The following is a 23,699-nucleotide window of genomic DNA, read 5'->3' as shown; positions in this document are numbered from 1 at the left end:
TTTAAACAATGTCATTCCTGCACAGGATTAGTATCATAACTCATAATTATAATATTATAGGAAAATCTAACTTTACAAAATGTGGAAGTATGAGCCCACAAAAACAATTTACAAAACGCTTCCATTGCAAACACAGTTATTGGTTGATTAGAAGTAAATTTCTTCTGCATGTAGTCAGGCAATCAAGACAATTGTCTTTGAAAGAACAGTTCACCTTTAAAATAATTTAAAATAAATAAATGCACAGCTTTTTGTTGGTAAAAAAAAAAATGTGCATTATTTTTTTTCATTAGGAGACTGTAAAGCATTGCACCTACAATCAGCAGCAGACAGGTGCAGTGCTAGGCTCCTGTAGAATGTCTGCCCATACGAGGCAGTTACTGAATGAAAGGAAGGATCAATGAACTACTAGAGTCCTACCCAGAACCTTCGTAGTGCATTGCAAACTACAAGCCATCAGCCGCAATGGTTGACTTTAGTTATAGTTCATTAATTCAAAGAACTCTGTGAAAAAAAGATGCAGCAGGGAGGGCGGAGCTCCACACAGCCACTCTTTAAATTGTGTCAGCGGGTGTGGGGAGAAAATCACAATGGGGCTCAGAGGGTGCGGGGGATGGTGATTTAATAACCCGTGAATACGGGTGTAACACTCATAACATGTGAAAAGTGAAATTATCCTTTAGGCCGGCCATACACTGATTAAAATTCCGCTGGTCCAATGGGCAACAGCTGAATTTTGATCAGTGTGTGGCTTCTGCTGCTTGACAGAAGTCGATTACTTAAATATATTTGTTCTGTTGGAAATTTTTTTGATGATTAGCAGCTGCAGCCACTGATCAGTGTGTATTCTAATCACTGCCGCTGTCAGAATACAATGTCCTGGTGGGGAGAAGGATATTCCTCCATCCAACTCGTTTGTGTGGATCTGCTGTTTTTTTTCCATTGAGAAAAAAGTGAATTATGTATGACCAAACCTTAGTCTGACAATATAATAAATAACCAATCCAAACTTAAAGCCGATATACAATACAAGCACACCTTTGGTTAAACAAAGCAGAGATTTTCTTATTTTACAGTTAGAGAAAGCGGCAGCAGTCCAAAACATACAATCTGTCTCATCTCCTGAAAGTGCATAACTGTCGAATAACAAAGCTCTGCATTGGTTTACATTCACCTAAACCATGCATTTCCAAACTCTCTAAACAAAGGGCTAGTTTATGGTTGTTCAAACATTAGGAAGACTGGACTGTGGAGTAAAAAAAGTGTCCCATTTTTGGTATTAGGGGGAGGAATAGTGCCCCATCGTTGGTGTCAGGGGGAGGAATAGTGCCCCATCATTGGTATCAGTGGGAGGAATAGTGCCCCATCGTTGGTGTCAGGGGGAGGAATAGTGCCCCATCGTTGGTGTCAGTGGGAGGAATAGTGCCCCATCATTGGTATCAGTGGGAGGAATAGTGCCCCATCATTGGTGTCAGGGGGAGGAATAGTGCCCCATCATTGGTGTCAGGGGGAGGAATAGTGCCCCATCATTGGTGTCAGGGGGAGGAATAGTGCCCCATCATTGGTGTCAGGGGGAGGAATAGTGCCCCATCGTTGGTGTCAGTGGGAGGAATAGTGCCCCACTGTAAGTGTCAGGGGCAGGAACTATGCTCCACTGCTGCCGACAGGGAGGGAAATAATGGCTACATGGGTTCTGTTACTGTACACTGTTGTGCTCTCTCCAGAACTGGGAGGCTGTGTAAGAGGTGAGATTTTTGACAGCGCAGCAATAACTGAGGTTTAGGTGACCTTTGACCACTAACACGCAAGTGTACATAAAGCTAAATAAAAGTGCAGATAACTCTTTCCTAAGAATGCCCAATTTAAGACAGGTTATTTGTATGAACATACAACTATGACAATGAAGGCAGTAAAATTAATTCTGTAATAAACATGGCATGCAGTCAAGTGAACAACCAAGAGAATGAAATCATTTATGTGCTATAAGTATGTATGTTTTAAACATTACCCCTTTTTGGGCTCTTTATAAGTACCATCTTATAAAGAGGCTATAAACCCAAAACCACAAATGTTTTATATTGCAGTGTACCAAGTCTTAGATGTGGTGGCTTCCTTAGTTTTTTAGGCTTTTCTCTCCCTCAGTTTTCACCTGGTGATCTGACCAGTAACACAGCTCCTGAATTAGAGTGCTGATTAATGCATTTCCAAACAGATTCCTTTTCTAATCCAATAAGTGCATTTGAAATATAGTGTTTTTCTAAATTAACCTAAACCTGTAATGTCAAATTCAAATGATGTTGTTACCCAGCATGCCAAGTATACCATAAAATAACCTACCTCATCATAGAATTCGGGATTCTGCTGATGGTGCAAAACACAGGCCAATGCATTTTTCACAAAAACAGGACAACCAGGTCTGCCATATATACACTGTGAAAAGGGTGATTGAGAGTATTTAGGCATGTAATTTATTAAAGAAATTCAGACATACCATTTTTTTAAATTATATATTTTCTTCTCATTTTGAATGTGGTTCTTATGGCATGAAGTTTTTTTTACCATTCTCTGCATTAGGGATAAAAAAAACCTTTGATGATTAGATCCCCCCCCCCCACCAATCCTCCAAAATACTTAGCTGAGCATAATTTCAATCCAGCATTGTGCTCAAGAGCAGTAGCTCTGCTCCCTCTCCTCCTTTCTCACAGGCACAGAGACAGCAATGATAACCATTGGCTCCTGCTGCTGTCAATCAAATCCTGTGAGCAAAGAGTGGGGGCGAGCCATGTTGTGTGTGTCAATGGCAGGGGTGGACTGACCATTTGGAAACTCGGGCACTGCCCGAGGGCCCGGTGTCAGTAGGGGGCCCAATGAGATGCCCCTGGTACCTTTTTCATGGGCTTTTTTGAGTTTGGGCAAGGACACAGGGGCCCCATGATCCCCTATTGCCCAGGGGCCCCATGAGTTGTCAGTCTGCCCCTGGTCAATGGACACACATAGCCCGGCTCAGTACTGTACAGCGCCGATAAGTATACCATGTATATTAATAAAGATTTATATCATAAAGAAAAAAAAATATAGCTTTACAATCACTTTAAAGTCCACATATGTTACTTGTTATGCAGGGAGTTATTTTCTGGATTTTTACTGCGTACATATGTACTAAACTATTAAGCTGCCTGTTTCGGCATCACACGGGAGAGACAGATTGCTGCTTTCACACAAAGTGCAGCAGCCAGACACTCTTGATGCACAGGGCATCAATCAGCAACATGGTTAATAAGCACCATTGATTGAATTAATGTGCAGGGAGAGTGTCAGACTGCTAGAGACCCAGACTGCTGCACTCTGTGTTAGAGCAGCTGTCCAGTTCACTAGTGTACTACCAACATTGGAGGCTTTCAAAAGACACACCGTTAATAAAAATATTATTTACAATATTATATTTTATAGCCCTATTATTGTTGCAACGGGTTAAGCAGACATAAGACTCAATTGGGACCACAGCCATGGGTCCCACTACATACTACCATTAATACCTACTTACAAAACACTTATATGTATTTTTAAATGCAACTAGAGTTAGGTACTCAAATTCCACTTATTAGCCTCTCTAATCCCTGTATAACAGTACTGAGAGAGCTATAGGATGCATTTGATGCCAGCTTACTGCATGCACATGTACGGACACTTAGGGGGAGATTTACTAAAACTGGAGTGTACAAAATCTGGTGCAGCTCTGCATAGAAACTAATCAGCTTTCAGGTTTTATTGTCAAAGATTAATTGAATAAACTGAAGTTAGAAGCTGATAGGTTACCATGCACAGCTGTACCATATTCTGAGTGCTCCAGTTTTTGTAAACCCCTATAGCATGCTGATAGTGGGAGAGAGCAAAGGGATGAGCCCTTCAGAATTTCTTTATCTTCCTCCCTGTTCAAGCACAGGATGGGGATAAGAAGGTGACAGTGCTGTATTGCCTAAGTGCAGCAGAAAAAAATAGGTCATCAATATCTAAAAGGATTATGCATATCTCAGAACTGGAAGGAGAAAAATGAACTCTCTGGCAAGTTACAACTTCCTTATTTGAATATAAAATGTAGCTGTCTGCATGGAGTTCAGAGAAGAGGATTTCATACAATTTAAGCTGGCCTTATACTTGCAGAATGAAAATTAAACTTTCAGAACATTTGTTCAGTTAACTAAGAGTCAATGGAGGTGATTTGACATGTGACAAAAGTCATTCAAATTAGTCTAGTCCATAACAAGACAATTTTCATACTTTGTCATCCAAATTAAATTCTACAGGGACAAGACCACCTTCAGTGAAATTTTGAAAGCATTTGGGTGTATAGTAGCAGGTGTTAAGGTCTGCACTCCCCTCATTATGATGTTGCTGCCATCTTCTCCAGATCTCCTTTTGAAACTGGAGTCTTCAGCCAGTCTTGTCCATTGGTTGGCAACAGACGACGTAAACTCCATGCATGCACTTCACCAATGGACCTGGCTCTATTCAATACTTTTAAATGAACAACTTTTTCTTGCATAAACTTTATTCATTTTCTTCATGATTATTTAAAAAGAACCTGTTAGGAAATATGGCCTAAACTGCAAGATTTTGGAGACTGGTGCACACGGTGCCTGTACTTTATACTTGCACACGTTTTACCTCCCGGCAGAGGCAGCATATTTAACTTTTCTTGCATGAAAGTTACAGGCAGACTACAAATAAAAACATAGTGAAGAAATTGACCGAGATACCTCGCTGCACTGGATTAAAATTTAATAGTTTTGAATGGAAGCCTCCTTGAAGAGGATAAATCAAGAAAGCAGAACATTAGCATGCAAGCAGGTTTGTTATTACTCAGTATTACTTCTCTTCAGATTTGAATTATAAACACATTTAACATTAAACATAACACAAAAAAAGTTAAAGCAAATAAAACACACCAATAATGGCTGTCCCTCTTCGTCATCCGAATCTCTGAATTCAATTGATATGGCTATGTTTCTGGCCTAAAAGAAATAAGCATGCACATAAATATATTTATGAAGAAACCGCAGCAAGTGATTTTAGATACCTCTGACAAAAATGACATAACGCAGGTAAAATAATAGTAAAAAGCCTTAAAATTTTCAAATTAGTCCAGCTGCATTTTTACACTTGCTTAACATGTGAACAGATTTGCCAAGTGTGAGCTTTGAGCACAACCAAACAAAAATGTAATAATAATTGATTAGGGAAAGGTTTTTCTAAGCTGGTGATCTCAGAGGTATACAATAAGTCTGAGCAAATTATTAACATGATAACTGTATGAGAAGCAGCCCTTTGTGAATAACAGGGGACAAAAGAAGGCTTAGAATCTCATGGAAAATTACTAGTGCATAATATAGCTAATACACAAATAAAAGTGTGGCTTACAACAAATATGAGAGAAAAATGTCCACATGGAGAATAACAGAATAAACCCACAGAAAAACATTTACCGTATTTTTCGCTCCATAGGACGCACTTTTTTCCCCCCAAAAAAGGGGGGAAAGTGTCAGGGCGTCTTATGGAGCGAATATGGAGCGGCCGGTCCGGTATTTCTGCCGCCGCCACCATGTCAGAATACCGGGCCGGCCTCTCAGCTCTTCTCTCCTGCAGGACCTTACCTGTTCCTCTGTCCAGCGCTGTAGTCTTCCCGTGCCGGCTTCTGTGACAGCCGGGTGCCCACTGCGCATGCGCGAGAAGCGCTGCGCTTTGTGAATGGTCTGGCGACGTCTGGGACACATGACAGGTCCCAGAAGGCGCCGGGCCATTCACAAAGCATAGCGCTTCTCACGCATGCGCAGTGTGCACCCGGCTGTCACAGAAGCCAGCGTGCCAACACTAAAGAAAGGACAACTTCAGGTACCCACTCCCCCTCCCTCCCCAAAGTTCCGCAGTCTCTTGGTCATCCCCTGTACTGTCTGCAGTCTCTGGTCATCTGTACTATGTCCGCATTCCCTGGCATTTTCCCTGTACTATGTTCGCAGTCTCTGGTCATTCCCTGTACTATGTTCGCAGTCTCTGGTCATCTGTACTATGTCCGCAGTCCCTGGCATTTTCCCTGTACTATGTTCACAGTCTCTGGTCATCTGTACTATGTCCGCAGACTCTGGTCATCTCCTGTACTATGTCTGCAGTCTCTGGTCATCTCCTGTACTATGTCCGCAGACTCTGGTCATCTCCTGTACCATGTCTGCAGTCTCTGGTCATCTCCTGTACCGTGTCTGCAGTCTTTGGTCATCTCCTGTACCGTGTCTGCAGTCTCTGGTCATCTCCTGTACCGTGTCTGCAGTCTCTGGTCATCTCCTGTACCGTGTCTGCAGTCTCTGGTCATCTCCTGTACCGTGTCCGCAGTCTCTGGTCATCTCCTGTACCGTGTCCGCAGTCTCTGGTCATCTCCTGTACCGTGTCCGCAGTCTCCGGTCATCTCCTGTACTGTGTCCACAGTCTCTGGTCATCCCCTGTACTGTGTCTGCAGTCCATTGGTTCAGAATATTTTTTTTCTTGTTTTTCACCTCTAAAACCTAGGTGCGTCTTATGGTCAGGTGCGTCTTATGGAGCGCGAAATACGGTACATCCAAGACTGCCCATGACTAAAAAACAATGCCTGGTGTGATGAATCCTAGTTTTAACTGCACCACTACAGTAGAGGAACAAGAAGGTGGCATGACCCAACTGGGATGAATTCAGTAGCGGCATCTATAGAAGGGTGCAGGGGATTTTGGGGGGCGGGCAGAGCAGGGAACTCAGAACGGCTGTGAGAACTCAGCGATCAGCAGTCATGTGATCACTGAGTTCTCACACTTGGAGCAGGTAGGGGCTGATGCTGCATCCACCTAGGTAGGTATAATTTTTAAAAATAAAATAAATACCATACTTCTTATTTAAGGGCACCAAGTATCTCCTGACACAAAGAGAAAAAAATGGTGACAGGGAGGGACGTCCAGCAGATTGAAAGCCTAAGATCTGTTCATGTGAGCTGTATGGAGGAGGGGTGTATCTCTTGATGTCCCTCCAATCAGCTCTCAGAACTCTCCTATATAATATGTCCATATGGGAAATCCAGCCATAGTCTCATCTCATAAACTGTGGGTATGTGTAAAAAGCAATTTCCATTGAAGAGAGAATCGAAAAAACAAATACATGCAGAGGGCAATGCATACTACACGATCCTTTAGGCTGCAAATTTTGATTTGAAACTATAACAGGGTTTGCCCTACCTTTGCAAATGCCTTCTGGCCATCATATTTCAAGTGCTTTGGGTAAACATAGAGGTGATTGTTGTAGATGGTGAATGGTTGTGTGTGTTTGGGAATGCAAGGAACAAACTCTTCTACTTCAAATGTTACAGTATCGGCACCGTTCTCAAACTGCTTCATAGGAATGTAGGAGGAGTTCACATAATCTGCAAAAATAAAAATTAAATACTGAAAAATCAAAATATAAAAATAATTATGGGCTCAAAACCAAACCATCATAGAACTCGGTCTCTATAAAAACATACTAAAAATCTACACCAATGCACCATAAAAAAAACAACTTTATGGTACATGTAACACATGGAAAATTATAAAATCAATCATAGACACATCCCAACTATACTAGACTTACATGATGGTCCATGTTTTGAAGCCAAGTGATTTTGGGACCTGGAGGGAGTTTTAGTACGTTTTCATTAACAAATACTACACCATGCAGATTTCACCAATACCCCTATTTTTTTTTTATTTTTCTTTACATATTCCACTTACTTGGAAAATCAGGAGAAACATTGTCAATGTGAATGTCTAAATTTCCTAAAATAACTGGAAGCTTTCCCATTTTTTCAGGCCTAAAAAATATAAAACAGAATGCTGTGTTAGATATATATATTAGCAAAATTACATGGGAACATTCTCATAGGGAACATATTAGTAAAGAAAAGTAAAAACATACAGACACACAACATATGACACGACATTCTTCGACTTAAAGGTAAAGATAGTGAGTCTTGGTAAGGCTTTTGTACCAGTTCCTTAATTTCTTGCATTTTAAGCTACTTTTAAGCAAACATCAAATGCGGATTAGCAGCTTTCCATGTACAGTTGTGTCCAAAATTATTCAACCCCCAATGCTGTAAAGGGGTTTAGGGACTATAGTGTACATTTGGAATTGTATTCAGAATCAAATCCTACAAGGACGTTGTAACTACCCAAATGCAACTAAAATGACATCAATTGTTTATGTAATACAGTAGTAAATGGTTCTTATGTGGTTTCTTCATTGCCACAATTATTCAACCCCTTAAAGACTACCACTCTGAAGAACAGAGGTTCATACAGGTGCTTTCCATCAGGTATTGAAAACACCTGTGGATGTCACCGAGCAGCAATCAAGCATAATAAGCACCAATTAGGCAGCTTTAAAATGACTGTGATACTCAGCTCCTTCTAGACATTTACTGGTGTGGTTACAAACATGGTGAAGGCAAGAGAATGGTCCAGGAAGACAAGAGAAGAGGTGATTTCTCTTCACAGGAAGGGCAATGGCTATAAGAAGATTGCAAAGATGTTAAACATACCAAGAGACACCTTAGGAAGCATCATTCGCAAATTCAAGGCAAAGGGCACTGTTGAAACGCTACCTGGTCGTGGCAGAAAGAAGATGCTGACTTCGACTGCTGTGCGCTACCTGAAGCGTAGAGTGGAGAGAAGTCCCCGTGTGACTGCTGAGGAACTGAGAAAAGATTTGTCAGATGTGGGTACAGAAGTTTCAGCCCAGACAATAAGACGCACACTGCGTAATGAAGGCCTCCGTGCCAGAACTCCCAGGCGTACCCCCTTGCTGTCTCCAAAGAATAAGAAGAGTCGACTGCAGTATGCCAAAAGCCATGTGGACAAACCACAAAAGTTGTGGGATAGTGTTCTGTGGACTGATGAAACAAAATTAGAACTGTTTGGGCCCATGGATCAACGCTATGTTTGGAGGAGGAAGAACAAGGCCTATGATGAAAAGAACACCTTGCCTACTGTGAAGCATGGTGGAGGGTCAATCATGCTTTGGGGCTGTTTTGCTTCTGCAGGTACAGGGAAGCTTCAGCGTGTGCAAGGTACCATGAATTCTCTTCAGTACCAGGAGATATTGGATGGAAACGTGATGCAGTCCGTCACACACCTGAGGCTTGGGAGACGTTGGACCTTTCAACAGGACAATGATCCCAAGCATACCTCCAAGTCCACTAGAGCATGGTTGCAGAGGAAAGGCTGGAACATTTTGGAGTGGCCATCGCAGTCACCAGACTTAAATCCGATTGAGAACCTCTGGTGGGACTTAAAGAAAGCAGTTGCAGTGCGCAAGCCTAAGAATGTGACTGAACTGGAGGCCTTTGCCCATGAAGAATGGGCGAAGATACCCGTAGATCGCTGCAAGACACTTGTGTCAAGCTATGCTTCACGTTTAAAAGCTGTTATAACTGTAAAAGGATGCTGTACTAAGTACTAAGATTGAATGTCACTTGGGGGTTGAATAAAACTGATAATGCTGTGAGCACAGAAAAGACATTTGTGGTTATTTCATTATAACTGTTATGTTATATTTGTCTGACCTACAAGTGCCTCTTTAATGTAAATGTAAGCAAGATGACTGAATGATCAAAAGCAATGTCAAACTGGCCAAAACACTCAATTTCAGTGGGGGTTGAATAATTTTGGACACAACTGTACCTCAGCAGGGCAGCAAGGATGACATTTCTAAGGCTGCATTTAACCTACTTTGTGTTATATTTCTCTGGATGCAGAAGGTCCTATTGGGATGCATTTAAATTGAAGGAAAGCAAATCAAACACAACCTTTTGCTGTGATTTGCTCTTAAACATAAATGCCTGTAGACCAGGGGTGGGCAACTGTGGCCCTCCAGCTGTTGGTGAACTACAAGTCCCATCATGCCTCTGCCTTTGGGAGTCATGCTTGTAACTGTCAGTTTTGCAATGCCTCATGGGACTTGTAGTTCTACAACAGCTGGAGGGCCACAGTTGCCCGCCCCTGCTGTAGACCAATGAGTTTGAATGTAAAAATCCGAATTTGACAGTAACGCCAATGTGCACAAGCTTTACAGTATCTTTAGTGGCATGTGTCAACAGTTGTCAATAGGCAAACATAGGGCGATTTTGCCATCCGTTTAAGATGCTTCTGAGATCATTCAGAATATATTGCAGGCACATTTGACCTGTATTTGACCTTCCTATGTATTCTCGTAGATTTATAAGGAAAGAAAAGCATTTATGAAGTAAACAAAAGCCTGTTGACTCCGACCCTTAAACTGGCCATACAACTATGTTTTTTTTTGTTCAGCCTGTAGCCTGAAAAGAAATAATCTAACAGATCCTCCATCCATGCTAACAGCGCAGATGAACAGATCTCTTGCTGCCGCTATTGTATTTTGATAGCCAGCCCCTTCCGCTGTCAAAATAACTAGATGCAGCCACTGGACAGTCGAATATGTTCCCCCAGCTCCTTCGATTTTTAAATTGAAGAATGTCAGGCAGTGGTTGGTGACAGGGCCACCCTCTAATTGAATTTTGATTCCTCAAGTACAGGCCAAATTTTGCATAGTGTATGGCCAGCTTTAGATTTTCTATGCCAAATGAAAACCTCCTTTCCAAGTCTGTGACTGAAAGTACATAAACATGGCAATCAAATAACAGAATGAAAATTCAGCAATTGAAGCTTCCATATCACCACTAGATTAACATATAAAATAAAACATATACACAAATAAAAAAGCCAGCATACTCACTTTTTAAAGTCAACAAGCAATTTCAACATATCTTCATTTGAAAGTTTGTTGCTATCCTGCCGGTAAATAACAGAAAATCTCCCATTCTTGTCCAGTGTTCCTGAACTATCTTTGAATAATGGTCTGCAACAACAACAAAAAGAAAGGTCAAGTTGAATCAAATGATTTCCACAAAACTATTACAAGCAAGCCTCACTGGTACACACACACACACACACAACTACGAGATTATAAACATAACATTGGTTTATCAAATTAAAAAAAAAAAAAAGAATCATATTTGGGTTCTGTGCAGGTGACAACTACAATTTCAGGAAATTTATAAGTAATGTTTGAACTAGGAACTCATTCTAAAAAGTTGTGAAACAAATTTTACGGACTTTCACTTAAGAAAGCAAAAGGCTGAAGACAGGTAAGAAGGGCCAGCAATAAGAGGTCCAGCAGCTTTCAGAACTCCCTTCATTACCGTAATGTTGGGCTATTCTGAAAGGCGAAGCTTCAGCATTAACTAACATTACTCAACTAGTCCATTCCCTTCTCCTCCTGCACATTTCAATTGGGAAAAGAGGCAGTCAATCATAGTGGTGGGCAAATTGAAATATGGGGGGGAAGGAAGGGTCAAGCTCTGACCACCCCAGACATGTTTGAGCTTTGCCTGTCAGACCAGCCCTGCATTTGGGTGGTATGAAATCTTTAAAATGTATGTTGACTCCAAGATGTCTGATCTTTTTACCTTGTCAGCAGCTTTTTGTATAATTAAAGTGGTACTGCCTCGTTAAACACAACGTAGGCTTGATAATGCACACTGCCTAAACTGGCCAAACATGGAATTTCGCATTCAAGCCATGAGTAGCCCAGTTGGCACCACCAGGCTTGACAAAAGTTGATTTTAAAATTCAGGGAGCAAGATGGAAAACAATGACTGAACAATGACTGCATCTAATTGGATGCAGTCACTGTTCAGGTATATAGACAGCCTCCAGGTGCTGCAGTTGTCTGAATACAAAAAACCAGCAGTGAAGATGTCTCTTATACATGTGGTTCAGCTTGGATGGAGGCATCAACTGATTTCTTTCGTTCAGCCTGCAGGGCTAGAAAAGTAAAACATAAACATGTTTGGCTAGACTTGCCTTGCTGCCCAGCCAAATGGCATCCTGTACTGCCCAAGTCTGCTACATGCTTGTTTGGCATTCTTTAAAACCTTCTGAGCAACCTGGGAAATGAACAAAGGGGCACAAAACATAAGAGATATTACATTTTTCAGAGTATTGTACAAAAGAACATCTGAAAAAAGGCACTGATGGTGGTCAATCAGATTGATATTCTAGAGATGCACTTCTTGCTGAGATGAAATCACACCTTTCCCTGGGAACCAAGTGTTATTGAATTTAGAGAAAGCAGCTGCAAAAACTGACTTAAGCTGGAGAAATTCCAAAACAAAAGATGAAAATACATACTGTAAGGGAAATGTGGCAACACTATCAACAGATATGAAGGCTGAAAAAGTAAGGTTCTAAAATACAGAAACAAAGCCCTAATTAAATGGGGTTTGGCAGACAAATAAAATATACTAAGTGAACATCCAAGTATGTAACATTAACTTCATAACTGCTGTTTCAAGGAGTGAACGTGAACACAAATACTGGAAAAGCTATACAATATATCAGCAAATCACTGACGGCTATAGAAAACACTAATGCTGCTACTTCTCTGCACTCTCATAGTGAATAACCTTTCTTGCTGTAATGCTAAGAAATTAAATTCGTTGTTTTTTTTTTTTGACAGGTTCACTGAATCACATGACAATATGGCTGTCTATGGAGTACTTGAGAACAATGACAATGCTATCAGATAACAGTCATTGGATGGAAAAAGTATAGGTCATGTTAACTTCTGAAATGTGGGTCAAAGTGACAATCTCCTCAGTTATTTCTTGGGAGGTAGACGTTTAGGGCTCAAGTCTCTCATACCAGGAATGAAAAGAGATACTCTTCCTTTCCCAGCTGCACCAATCCCCGATTGAGAGTTTGGCCCAGGTTGACTGTTTTTTGTTGTTTTAATAGATCATGTGTCCTACTCAAACTTTTTCCTGGAGATCAATTGAAGGTGGTTAAAAATAAACCATTAGCAATGGACACACTACAGGCATTAAAATATGTAAAGATACAGCAAGGCTTTTCTTATAAATTCTTAATCATTATAAATAAATAATCAACAAACATGTAGAGAAATATAGACAGACTGGTTTCACTAAGCAGAATGTGTCCTTGAAGCAATCACCTTGGAGAGAAAAAAAAAACTGCAGTCTAATCCAGAGAATAGAAATTGGGGATTAGTTACTAAAAATGGAGAGTGAAAAATATGGTGAAGCTCTGCATAGAAACCAATAAGCTTTCAGGTTATATTTCCAAAGCTTAACTGAACAAGCTTAAGTTAGAAGCTGATTGGCTATTATGCACAGATGCACCAGTATTAGTAAATCTCCCCCAATATGTCCATGCTCAGATTACTAAGATTTGAGAAGAATGAAGCAGTTAATGATTATGTTAGGCATTAGGAGACACTAGTGGCATCATCACTGTAACCAGGGCACATAGGAAACAATTGTTTTCTATATGCCCTAGTGGTGACTGATGTTTATCCAGTTAGAGAAACATGCCAACAATCATGCTATGTGTGAATGACCTCTTAAAGCAGCAGGAGTTCAGAATTTACAAACGTTGCAGGCTACATGCTTCATTCTGGTAAGTGGCTTATTCGATATTGAAACCAGGAGCAGGGAGCCAGCTCTTGAGATGTACATGCCAGAGCTCTTGAGATGTATGCTCCAGAGCTAGAATCCTGCTCCTGGTTTTGCTACCTAATAAGTCACTTACCTGAATGAAGCATGTGGGCTGTGACAGGCCAGCTATGACATCTTCCATATTTTATCCTCACAGACTCCCCTGAAAAGCTTTCCTTGCAGCATATCTGCTGAGCATCTGTTTTCCCGGTACACAGCCATGCAACTGCAAAATGAGGCAACAGAGGGCATCATGTATGATGTGTCCCTACAGAACTTTATTTCCAACCTGGCTTCTCCCTGTTCAGTTTTTAGAATAGATTACTGAAATAAAGTGAGACGCTGACTAGTTGCTAAGAGGAAAATCTAGAGTCAATATATAAATGATGATGCCCTCTATGGTGGCTTCCCCAAACAGGTGACAAATAAGGCTTCAGAAGAAAACAAAATGCAAATCTCCACATGGGTTCTGGCATAGGTGCAGTATATACCTTATCAAGCACCTTCAAGCGCACGAAGCGCAGGGCGCAGGAGAGCCCGGCACAAGGAGCGCAGGGGAGCCCGGCACAAGGAGCGTAGGGTGCAGGAGAGCCCGGCGCAAGGAGCGCAGGGTGCAGGAGTGCACGGAGCAGGAGTGCACGGAGCGCAGGGTGCAGGAGTGAACCCTACGCTCTGTACACCGAGCACGCCTGCACCCTGTGCTCCTTGCGCGGCGTACAGAGCGCAGGGTTCAGGAGTGTGCTACGTACAGAGCACAGGGTTCAGGAGTGCGCTACGTACAGAGCACAGGGTTCAGGAGTGCGCTACGTACAGAGCACAGGGTTCAGGAGTGCGCTACGTACAAAGCACAGCGTCCAGGTAATTTCAATCTCTAAATTAAAATAACCAACACTATGAGTGGATCCAAATGCTGCTAGTTTGATTGGAGAGTAGGGGCTCCATACACACAAAAGAGCTGCGCAAAGTGGCTATGTTAATTGATGTAGGCACTGAACTGAAAGTCGGAATGACTTGATTCATTCTCTGGCAGGGACTGGAGTGTACAAGATACTTTATACTCCTAAAATAAATTAGTGTTTTAACATACTACACTAGTCTGCTTTTTGTTGCTCTCTTCTCATACGGATATGCCGGGCAGGGAGTGCTCTATTCCAGCTGCTGGAAGGGGAGTGCTGTCACATGAAAACACAGAAGCCAGGCTTCTGTGTTAGCAAAGGTCAGTAGTGAGTAGAGAGAGTGTCGGAGATGGCACCATATTCTGGCTAAAAAAAATTAAAAAAAGCCCTGCTTTTTATCAATCTGAAAGTCATAAATCTATAATAACCCAAGTGACTTTTCTTCACAAAGAAATATGTGGTCTCTTTGGGGGGAAACACCATAAATTTGTTTGTGCCGATATTTTTTTTACCTCTACTTTTTATTGGTAGAATCTAGACAAACAATGATTAATTAATGGTAACTGTGCACTATTCTAGAATGTCAAAGTCCTCATCCACTAAGCATATGTATATTAAAAACCATTTAAGTAAGCAAGAAATTACCTTTGCAGAATCTGAGCTCTTCATGTAAGGCTCTGCACAATGTGCAATGCTCCCTTGGAGAACCTTTTCTATTCTGGCCACAAGGAAGATGTCAGGGTGAGGACATGTGACAGAAAAAATTCCCTAAGAAACAAACAATTCTAAATATTATGAACAGTATTCCACCTTTATTAACATACTTTAGTATCACACCAACAAAGTTATACATATTCATTCATGTGAAAAAATAAAGTATACCCCAGGGAAAATGTTGACTTTTTCAACATGCAACAAGCAACATTAGATTTTTATTCAAACAGTGCATACAGATAAAGGTGATATATTTGAATAAAAACAAAAAATACACATTGCTTTTTTAAACATTTATTCACCAAAAATATCAATAGAAATATCTTACTATATGTAAAAAGTGCACCCTTGGTATCAAGCTGTAGCAGTCATTTGTATAACTGGCCAATACTGTGACACTGAATTTTTAACCACTTCTCCAGGTAAAATTCCTTCAGCTGTAAAATGTTTGTGATTTCCTTATATGAACTACCCATTTCAAATTCCACTCTACAAAATTTCAGTGGTACTAAAAACATGTATTTGACTAGAGCAGTCCATATTCCTCTATTCCTTCTTTTTGAACCACCCTTTGATGGCTTTGATAATGTGCTTCGAGTCCCTATCGCATTGAAAGACTAAAACGCAATTTTACCTTTTGGACAGATAGCCTTACATTATTATTACACATATGATTCATCTGTTCCTATTTGATATTATGCATAACCTGGCTCAATGACTACAAACTGCCCAGGGCCCAAAGTAGCAAAGCAACCCAAATAACATTAACACCATACTTCACAGTTATTAGGTTCTTCTCTTGAAAAACTGCTTTCAGTTTGCAGCAAACATTTCTGTTACCAAAGAACTCTATCTTTGATTAAGTTTTCAGCATGTTGTTTCAGAAGGCATTATCTTTGGCCATATGTACAAACTGTAGTCTTGCTCTTAAGTTCTTTTTAGACAGAAAAGGTTTTTTTGTTTTTTTAATTAAACTCACTTATGCAATTTTTTTCTGAGTGCAGATATATGTACTTTGACCCCAACTGTTTGCAAGAAAAACACAACACCCCGTGATGATATTTTGGGGTTCTTTTAGATGACATTTAGCATAAAATTGTCAGGTCCTAGGTAAGGTTTGCTGGGCTGGCCAGTCCACGGCAAAACTGAATGCGTTTATAAATCTACACCACTTTTAGATTGTGAAATAATCTCAGTAAAATTATTGACTTCAAATAGTTTGGATTTTTTAGTAGTATCTTTTTTAAATCCATAGGTATTCCCATCTATCTTTCTGAGAGTCTTCAAAAGCTCTATTGATTTTGGAATGACAACACCACACATGTCAATAGCAAAAAGAACACCGGGTCTAAGATATTTGAGATTTATCCAATTCCCATCGGGCCTATTGTAGAATGACGGCCAGGCAGGACTTTTGTCATTCCGGGTAGATGTCATATGGCAGCAAGAGCCCATTTTACCCAAAGCAAATTTGTAAAATAACTTCAGTGACTGAAAACAAATGATTAGTACTTATGTTCAAAACTGTATTCTAAAAGAACAGGAGATACAAGAGAAAAACTCTTAATTTTTATACGCACAATTTATGTACGTCTTAAAAATATATTAAGAAATACCAGTTTAATATGGCTGGTACTTTATAGAGCAATAAGTGTACAGGACTGGGCTTAAGAATATTTAATTATTTAAACGCTGCCTCAGCTGCATTTCCCTACATGTTGCAAATACATTTCCAGTTTGAATTATTTAGAAACACTTTTTAGGGAAATTATAGTGAGCACTTTAAAACAACTCTCTAGAACACTTCGTTTTACCTGTTTGGGATACTGCAGCATTGATTCCTGTACACATCCTGCAATCCTGCGCCCAAAATCTCCTCCTCCATTTAAGAGCTGTTGAGGAGGGGGGATCATTTGCCTGACAGATGAATGGTTCAAGTCCACGTGAAAGTCAGCAGACATCTTCTTATTGGCTTTTATATCAAACAGGCATAGTGTGACAAAAAATGGTTCAACCTGGAGAAGAAAAAGACACAGGCAGGAGTCAGAACACTGGAACTTCATACATATTCTGATTAACAAAGAATGAGTGTTTAACAGAGTTTATAGTCTAAACAGAGGGTCTATAAAAAGTTCATTTTTTTCCCTGGGTCCTACAAGGGGCTACAAACACGATGGGTGCACACACTCTGCAGAGCATATGAAGTATTCAGTGCCTCTAAACTCACCTTATTGTCAGCTCTCAAAAACCCAAAGTTGGGGACCATTCACACCTGTCCATTGAGATTTGTTGCAGTAATGTGCCTGCTACAACAATACACTATACACGCATTATTGGTGCAACTTGTCAATAGCACTGAAAAGCACTAAGGTAATGTGTTGACACACAAAAGTGTCACAGTATACCTTAACACCCGGTAAGTCACTACCATAGGTTGTGGTGTGAGGCATCAGAAAAACTGATGTTTGCTGATTTGTGTTCTGTAGAACAGTATATATATCATAGTTTGTAGACACTATAACTTTCACGCAAACCTATCACTATATGCTTATTGGAATTTTTTTTTTACCAAAAATATGTATCAGAGTACATATTAACCAAAATTTATCAAGAATTTAAATTTTTAAAATTTTTGTTATTGGATGTTTTATAGCAAAAAAAGTAAAAAAAAAAAAATATATGATTTTAACTTTCAGTCTTTTTTCATTTAGAGCAAAAAAATTAAACCCAGTGGTGATCAGATCAAATAACACAAAAGAAAGCTCCATTGCTGTGAAAAATTACATAAATTTTATTTGTGCACAGTGTTGCATGACCGTGCAATTGTCAGTTAAATTAACGCAGTGCCAAAAAGGAAAAAATGGCCTGGGGGTAAAACTTCTGGAGGTCAAGTGGTTAAACTATAAAGCATCATTGCAGTAGTCATTTTGTGGGCTGAATGAACAGCTGGCTTGTGCTTTACATGACTGTTCAGTTTTATATTCTGTGAAAGTTTGGCCTGCCCTAAAAAAAAAATTCTCCTTTACATATGAATGAGAGAACAACCTTAATAAATCCAAAGCTAACAGGTTGTAAACCCTTAATTTTACTTAAAATCAACTTTAAGTTCTTTTACTAATCTAATACACTTGGCTTCTACTTGCTATGAATTTGGCAAAAGTAGTCAACCAAATAATTCCTTGCAGCCTGGTATGGAGTAAAGAACCGTAATAACAGACTGTACACAATGGCATATAGCTGTCAATTCTAGTGAAGGCAAAGACACAGATAGGCTCCTAATGACTACCACGTATATTAAAACAAAAGGAGATAAGAAAATATATATATATATATATATATATTATTACACAGGATTTATATAGCGGCAGTATATATATTTTTTTTTTACTACACTGAATGTCTTTGATTCTTACATTTGTAGTTGGTCCCTCTTCATTTTCAGCCACACAGCTTTGCAGGTTGAAAGACAAATCATTACATTTCACCAATATCCTCTTCCCAAACTTCTCTTCAAAGGGTTTTACCTCCGGTTCAATTCCAGAGAAGTCAAGTTTCTGGAAAAACAAAGATGTGGTTGTTAAACTCAAAATTATAAAGCAATTAAACCCATGTTCTGGATTATTTTTCCAATTAATAAGAGCAGCAAATGCTCACAATACAGTGGCAGGTTGCTCTGCTACAGATTATCCATGTCACAAAATAGTGTTGCCTACTGGGCACTTCCAGTGGTGGATTAGCTCATTAAAACATTATGTTACTTAAAATTGCCACATGCCATTTCACATCAGGACGAAGCACTGCCAAAACTCTGTATACAGAAACTTTTAAAGATATAGACAATCTAGAAATCAAATCGACTGGGGTTCCAGCAAGACTCACTGGCAGAACAGTTTCTGAACCCAGTGACTACAAAACTATAAGCAACCAAAACATGCATATAATATATTCATGCATCTAGTACTTACCTGCGTGTCTGAATCCAAGGTAAAAAGCTTCACTCTGCTTTCATTTTTCAATTTGGCTTCTGCTTCTCTTGTACTCTAGAATGATAAATATGGAAAACTCATGTCTTTCAATCTGTTACATTTTTTAGAGGTATAACAAACAGAAGGAAGTACACTCACACAGATCAGCCATAACATTATGACCACTGACAAGTAAAGTGAACAACATTGATTATCTTGTTACAATGGTACCTGAATGTCAGGGATATATTAGGCAGCAAATGAACATGCTGTCCCTGAACATGATGTGTTGAAAGCAGAAAAAATGGGCAAGCATAGGGATTCATAAGTGTAATGGCTAGACAACTGGGTCAGGGTAACTCCAAAACTGAAGCTCTTGTGGGATGTTCCTGGTCTGTAGTGGTCAGGGCCTACTAAAAGTGGTCCAAGGAAGTTAGCCTGACAAACCGGAGACAGGGTCATGGGAGTCCAAGGCTCAATGATGCATGTGGGGAGTGAAGGCTGGCCCATGTAGTTTGATCCAATATAAGTAGCTTAAATTGCTGAAAAAGTTAATGTTGGTTCTAACAGAAAAGTGTCAGAGCACACCGTGTATCACAGTTTGTTGTGTATGGGGCTGTGTAGCCGGTCAGGGTGGCAAAACTGACTTGTCTCTGCAGCTAAAAGTGTATACAATGGGCACATGTGCATCAGAAAAAAACAGAGCAATAGAAAAAGGTGGCCTGGTCTGATGAATCAAGTTTTCTTTTACATCATGTGGATGGCGGGGTGTGTGTCGCTTACGTGGATAAGATGCACTATGGGAAAAAGACACGCTTACAGAATTTGATACCGATGGCTTTATCGCCTTGGATGTTGCCTGCCCTTTCCTAGGCCCCTCAGGCAGCACGAACAGAGCATCCGATCTCCTGACCTGTGCCATCACCTTCAAGAAGGCCCTTACAGCGTGTACCACATCCAAGGTATGCAGAGAGCTTTCTCTTGCTGATTGAGGCCCAGGAAAGAACGAAGGTAGAATGATGTCTTGATTGAGATGAAAACTAAAAACAACTTTTGGTAAAAAAAAAAAGTCGGTTGAGGTCGCAACAACCTTATCTTCATGCAAAACCAGAAATGGTTCTCTGCAAGAAAGAGCTGCCAACTCTAACACCATTCTCGCAGAAGTGATTGCCACTAGAAACAAAGCCTTACAAGTCAACAGGACCATTGGAAGTTCAAACAGTGGTTTCTGCAAAATCTCCAAAACCAGCTACAGGTCCCAAGGACACAAAGGTAACTTGACAGGAAGAGGAAGTGCGCACCCAAGGAGTGAGATGCAATGGGCCCTTGGAAAAAAAAAAAACAGCTAATGCTGAAACCTGGCCCTTAATGATACCAACAGCCAACTTTTTCTCCAACCCTGACTGATGAAATTACAGAATCCTATCAATCACATATTGTCGTGGGTGCCATTTTCAGTCCTCACACCAGGAAATGTAAGCCTTCTAAAGTTCTGACGAAATCCAATACACCCCCGTCCTTCAGGATCTGGATCTCAATAGCCATGCCATCAAATTTGGCAACAGTAAAGCTGTGTGCACTATAGATCCTTGAGCCAACAGGTCTGGCCGGAACGGCAGAGACCACAGACCGTCCACTGCCAGTCTCAATATGTGTGCAGCATACTAAGCCCTCCTGGGCCAGGCTGGGGCAATCACTATCACCAGAACTGATTCCACCCAAACCCTGTGTAAGAGACATGGCAGAAGCGGAATCGGAGTCAAGGCATAAAGCAGAAAAAAACTGGTCACTAAGACATCTACCCCTTCTGCACGAGGGTCCCTTACCCTGGAAACAAAATAATTGACCCTGTTGTTGAACCTTGATTTGCCAACAGATCTACGTCTGGGTAACCCCATTGCTGGCAGGTTCTTATGAAAACATCGGGATGCAAAGCCCATTCCCCTGGAACCAATTGTCGGTGACTGAGATAGTCCATCTACCAATTCTCCACACCTGGAATAAATACTGCTGATAAACTTGGAAATTCTCTTTCTGCCCAGATCGGAATGTAATTTACCTCCTCCTGAGCTCTTTGACTCCTGGTACTGCCCTGGTTGTTGATGTGCCACTGCTGTGGCATTGGCAGACTGAATTCTTACTGGCCAATCCTGAAGCCTGGATATCCAATACGCCAGGGCGAGCAGTACTGCCCGAAGTTCCAGGACATTGATGGGAATTATCTCCCATGTTCCCTGAACTGTGGCCCCCTCCAGAACAGCCCCCCAACCAGAGAGGCTGACATAGGTGGTTAACAATTTTCATACCACCGGCCAAAAGGATCTCTCTTTTTCCAAATTCTGAGACACCAACCACCAATTCAGGCTTTGCAGTACTTCTGGAAGCAGAGAGACGACAATCCAGGACTGGAATCTTTATGTTCCAAATGGCCAGAATGTTTCTTTGCAGCGTTCTGGAGTGCAACTGCGCATAGGGAACTGGCTTGAATGAAGAAACCATCTTTCCCAGAAACCTCATACAGAGGCGAACTGAAGAATACCTCTCGGCCCTTAAACTGCGGACCTGTTCTTTCAGTACGCAGTATTTCCCTGGAGGCAGAAACATCTTTGCCTGTACCGTGTTTAGAACCATCCCTAAATATTCCAAGCTCTGAACTGGCCAACTTCTCAAAGTTGAGCACCCAGCCCAGTCATTTCAGGATCTGAACTGTAAAAGCCAAATCCTGCTTCAGACCTAGCACAGACTGACCCCTGAGCAGTAGATCATCTAGATATCCTAGTGTCAATATTGCCTGAGCTCTGAGTAGCCCCAATACCAAAGCGAAGAACTTTCATAAACACTCAAGGAGCCATGACCAGACCAAAAGGAAATGCTACGAACTGAAAATGCTGAGCCCCTGCTGCAAAACGCAGCAATGTATGATGAGCAAGAAATATCGGCATGTGAAGGTTAGCATCCTTGATGACGATAGATGCTAACTGTCTCCTTCCTGCAAAGAGGCCACTACTGACTGAACGGATTCCATACGAAAAGACTAGACATGTAGAAACTGGTTTAGACCCTTGAGATCCAAAATGGGCCTCAAATTCCCATTTGGCTTTAGGACTGTGAACAAGTCTGAATAAAACCCCTGACTGCTTTCGTCTTCTGGAACCTCCGTGATCACACCCTGGGAGACTAGGTGGTCGAGCGCCTGTAAATGCAGCCTTCTTTTCTCTGGATTTGTCAGTACATTTGACCTTAGAAACCGCGGTGGAGAAAGAACCCGAAGTTCCAGCATGTACCCTAGCGAAATTGTGGAAACTACCTTACTTGTCTTGAATTAGAGCCTACCAGACTGTTAGTAAATCAAAAAACCTTACTCCCACCAGAATGAGTGGGGGAGCCCCTTCATGAAAAGGCAGACTTTGGATCTGCTTTTGCTGACTTTTGCACCCGGGGCCTTCTTGGGTTTTGACTCCGAGTTCTACCCCTAGAGACTGAAGCCTGTGTGTGGCAAAATGACCATCTGGTAGCAGAGGGCCCAGCAACAGAGGCCCCTGCCCCCTTAAAAGAAGGGCACTTGGATTTCTTTTTAAAGGGTAAAAGAGAACTTTCTCCCCCTGAAACCTGAGTATACTTGTCTAAATCCTGCCCGAACAGTTTCTCTCCATGAAAGGGAAAACCTGCCAACAACTTTTTGCAGATCAGTTCCACCAACCAACTCTTCAGCCAAACTCGCATGCGCATGTGTATTGACAAGAGGGCCATGTGAGAAATTTGCTGAATTGAATCCTTAAGAGCATCAACCACAAAACAAAGCACGTGCAACATAGTCAAAATCCTCGAATAATCCCCCTGCCCAGGAGACCTTCTAAGCAACCGCTTGACCCAGTCAGAAAGACTCTGGTAAACGCCAATAGCTGAACCTGCCAGGGAGAAAAAGGCCTTGAGAGATTCCAGCTTCTTATTTGCTGGATCCTTGAATACCTGGACAGTACCTACAGGACATGTTATAGGCTTATTCAGAGATGAAACAGCCACATCCACTACAGGCATACCCCATTTCTTAAACTTTTCTTCCATGGGATAGAAAAAGGAAAATCTTTTTGGCGGAACAAATGCCCTGTCTGGGTGATCTCAATCAGCATACAGAATAGGTTCCAGGAGAGGATGTACTGAAAAGGCCTGAACATTCTGTGGAGGTTTCAAAGAGCCCAGAGAAGAATAAGTAATCTCAGAGGTATCTACTGGAGGTAGCCTGAAACCAGAGCATATCATAATCAGTGAGGTCTTGCACCAATAATCTGAGATTGAGATGCAGAAATCGCCTGCTTCTCTTTAGGCTGTGACCCCTCCAATAGAATATCTACTGCCTGACCTTACTCCAGTTCCTCATCCTCAGGTTCCGCGCATTCCTGCTCTATGATTGGTGGCTCTAGTGATGGACACCACTTCTGCTTCTTAGCCCCTTGTGAAACAGAGGCAAGATAGTCCTTGGTTACATACATTGACACAGAAGCACCAGTAGCAGCCACAATGTCAGACAACCACAGTGGGGGG

At 41.1% G+C, this 23,699-nt stretch overlaps 1 protein-coding gene across 10 annotated transcripts in view; it reads right to left on the bottom strand.

Moving 5' to 3' along the window:
- DOCK9 (dedicator of cytokinesis 9) overlaps positions 1-23,699 on the bottom strand; it is a 323,125-nt gene that overhangs the window by 112,143 nt on the left and 187,283 nt on the right. For all 10 annotated transcript variants that reach the window (XM_089679964.1, XM_089679972.1, XM_089679969.1 and 7 more), the window contains exons 10-19: positions 19,158-19,232; positions 18,606-18,746; positions 17,007-17,207; positions 15,124-15,246; positions 11,931-12,013; positions 10,801-10,923; positions 7,779-7,858; positions 7,248-7,432; positions 4,947-5,012; positions 2,338-2,430 (exon numbers count right to left, since the gene is read on the bottom strand). In XM_089679964.1, coding sequence (XP_089536090.1) covers positions 2,338-2,430; positions 4,947-5,012; positions 7,248-7,432; positions 7,779-7,858; positions 10,801-10,923; positions 11,931-12,013; positions 15,124-15,246; positions 17,007-17,207; positions 18,606-18,746; positions 19,158-19,232 — 1,170 coding nt within the window. The remainder of the gene's footprint in view (positions 1-2,337; positions 2,431-4,946; positions 5,013-7,247; positions 7,433-7,778; positions 7,859-10,800; positions 10,924-11,930; positions 12,014-15,123; positions 15,247-17,006; positions 17,208-18,605; positions 18,747-19,157; positions 19,233-23,699) is intronic.

This window comes from Staurois parvus, unplaced genomic scaffold (genome assembly GCF_062004578.1).
Source record: "Staurois parvus isolate SC_StPar_1 unplaced genomic scaffold, SC_StPar_1.0 ptg000233l, whole genome shotgun sequence".
Classification (NCBI taxonomy): Eukaryota; Metazoa; Chordata; class Amphibia; order Anura; family Ranidae; genus Staurois; species Staurois parvus.
The sequence above is the reverse complement of the archived record's forward strand: the minus strand, read 5'-3'. Positions and strand labels throughout refer to the sequence as shown.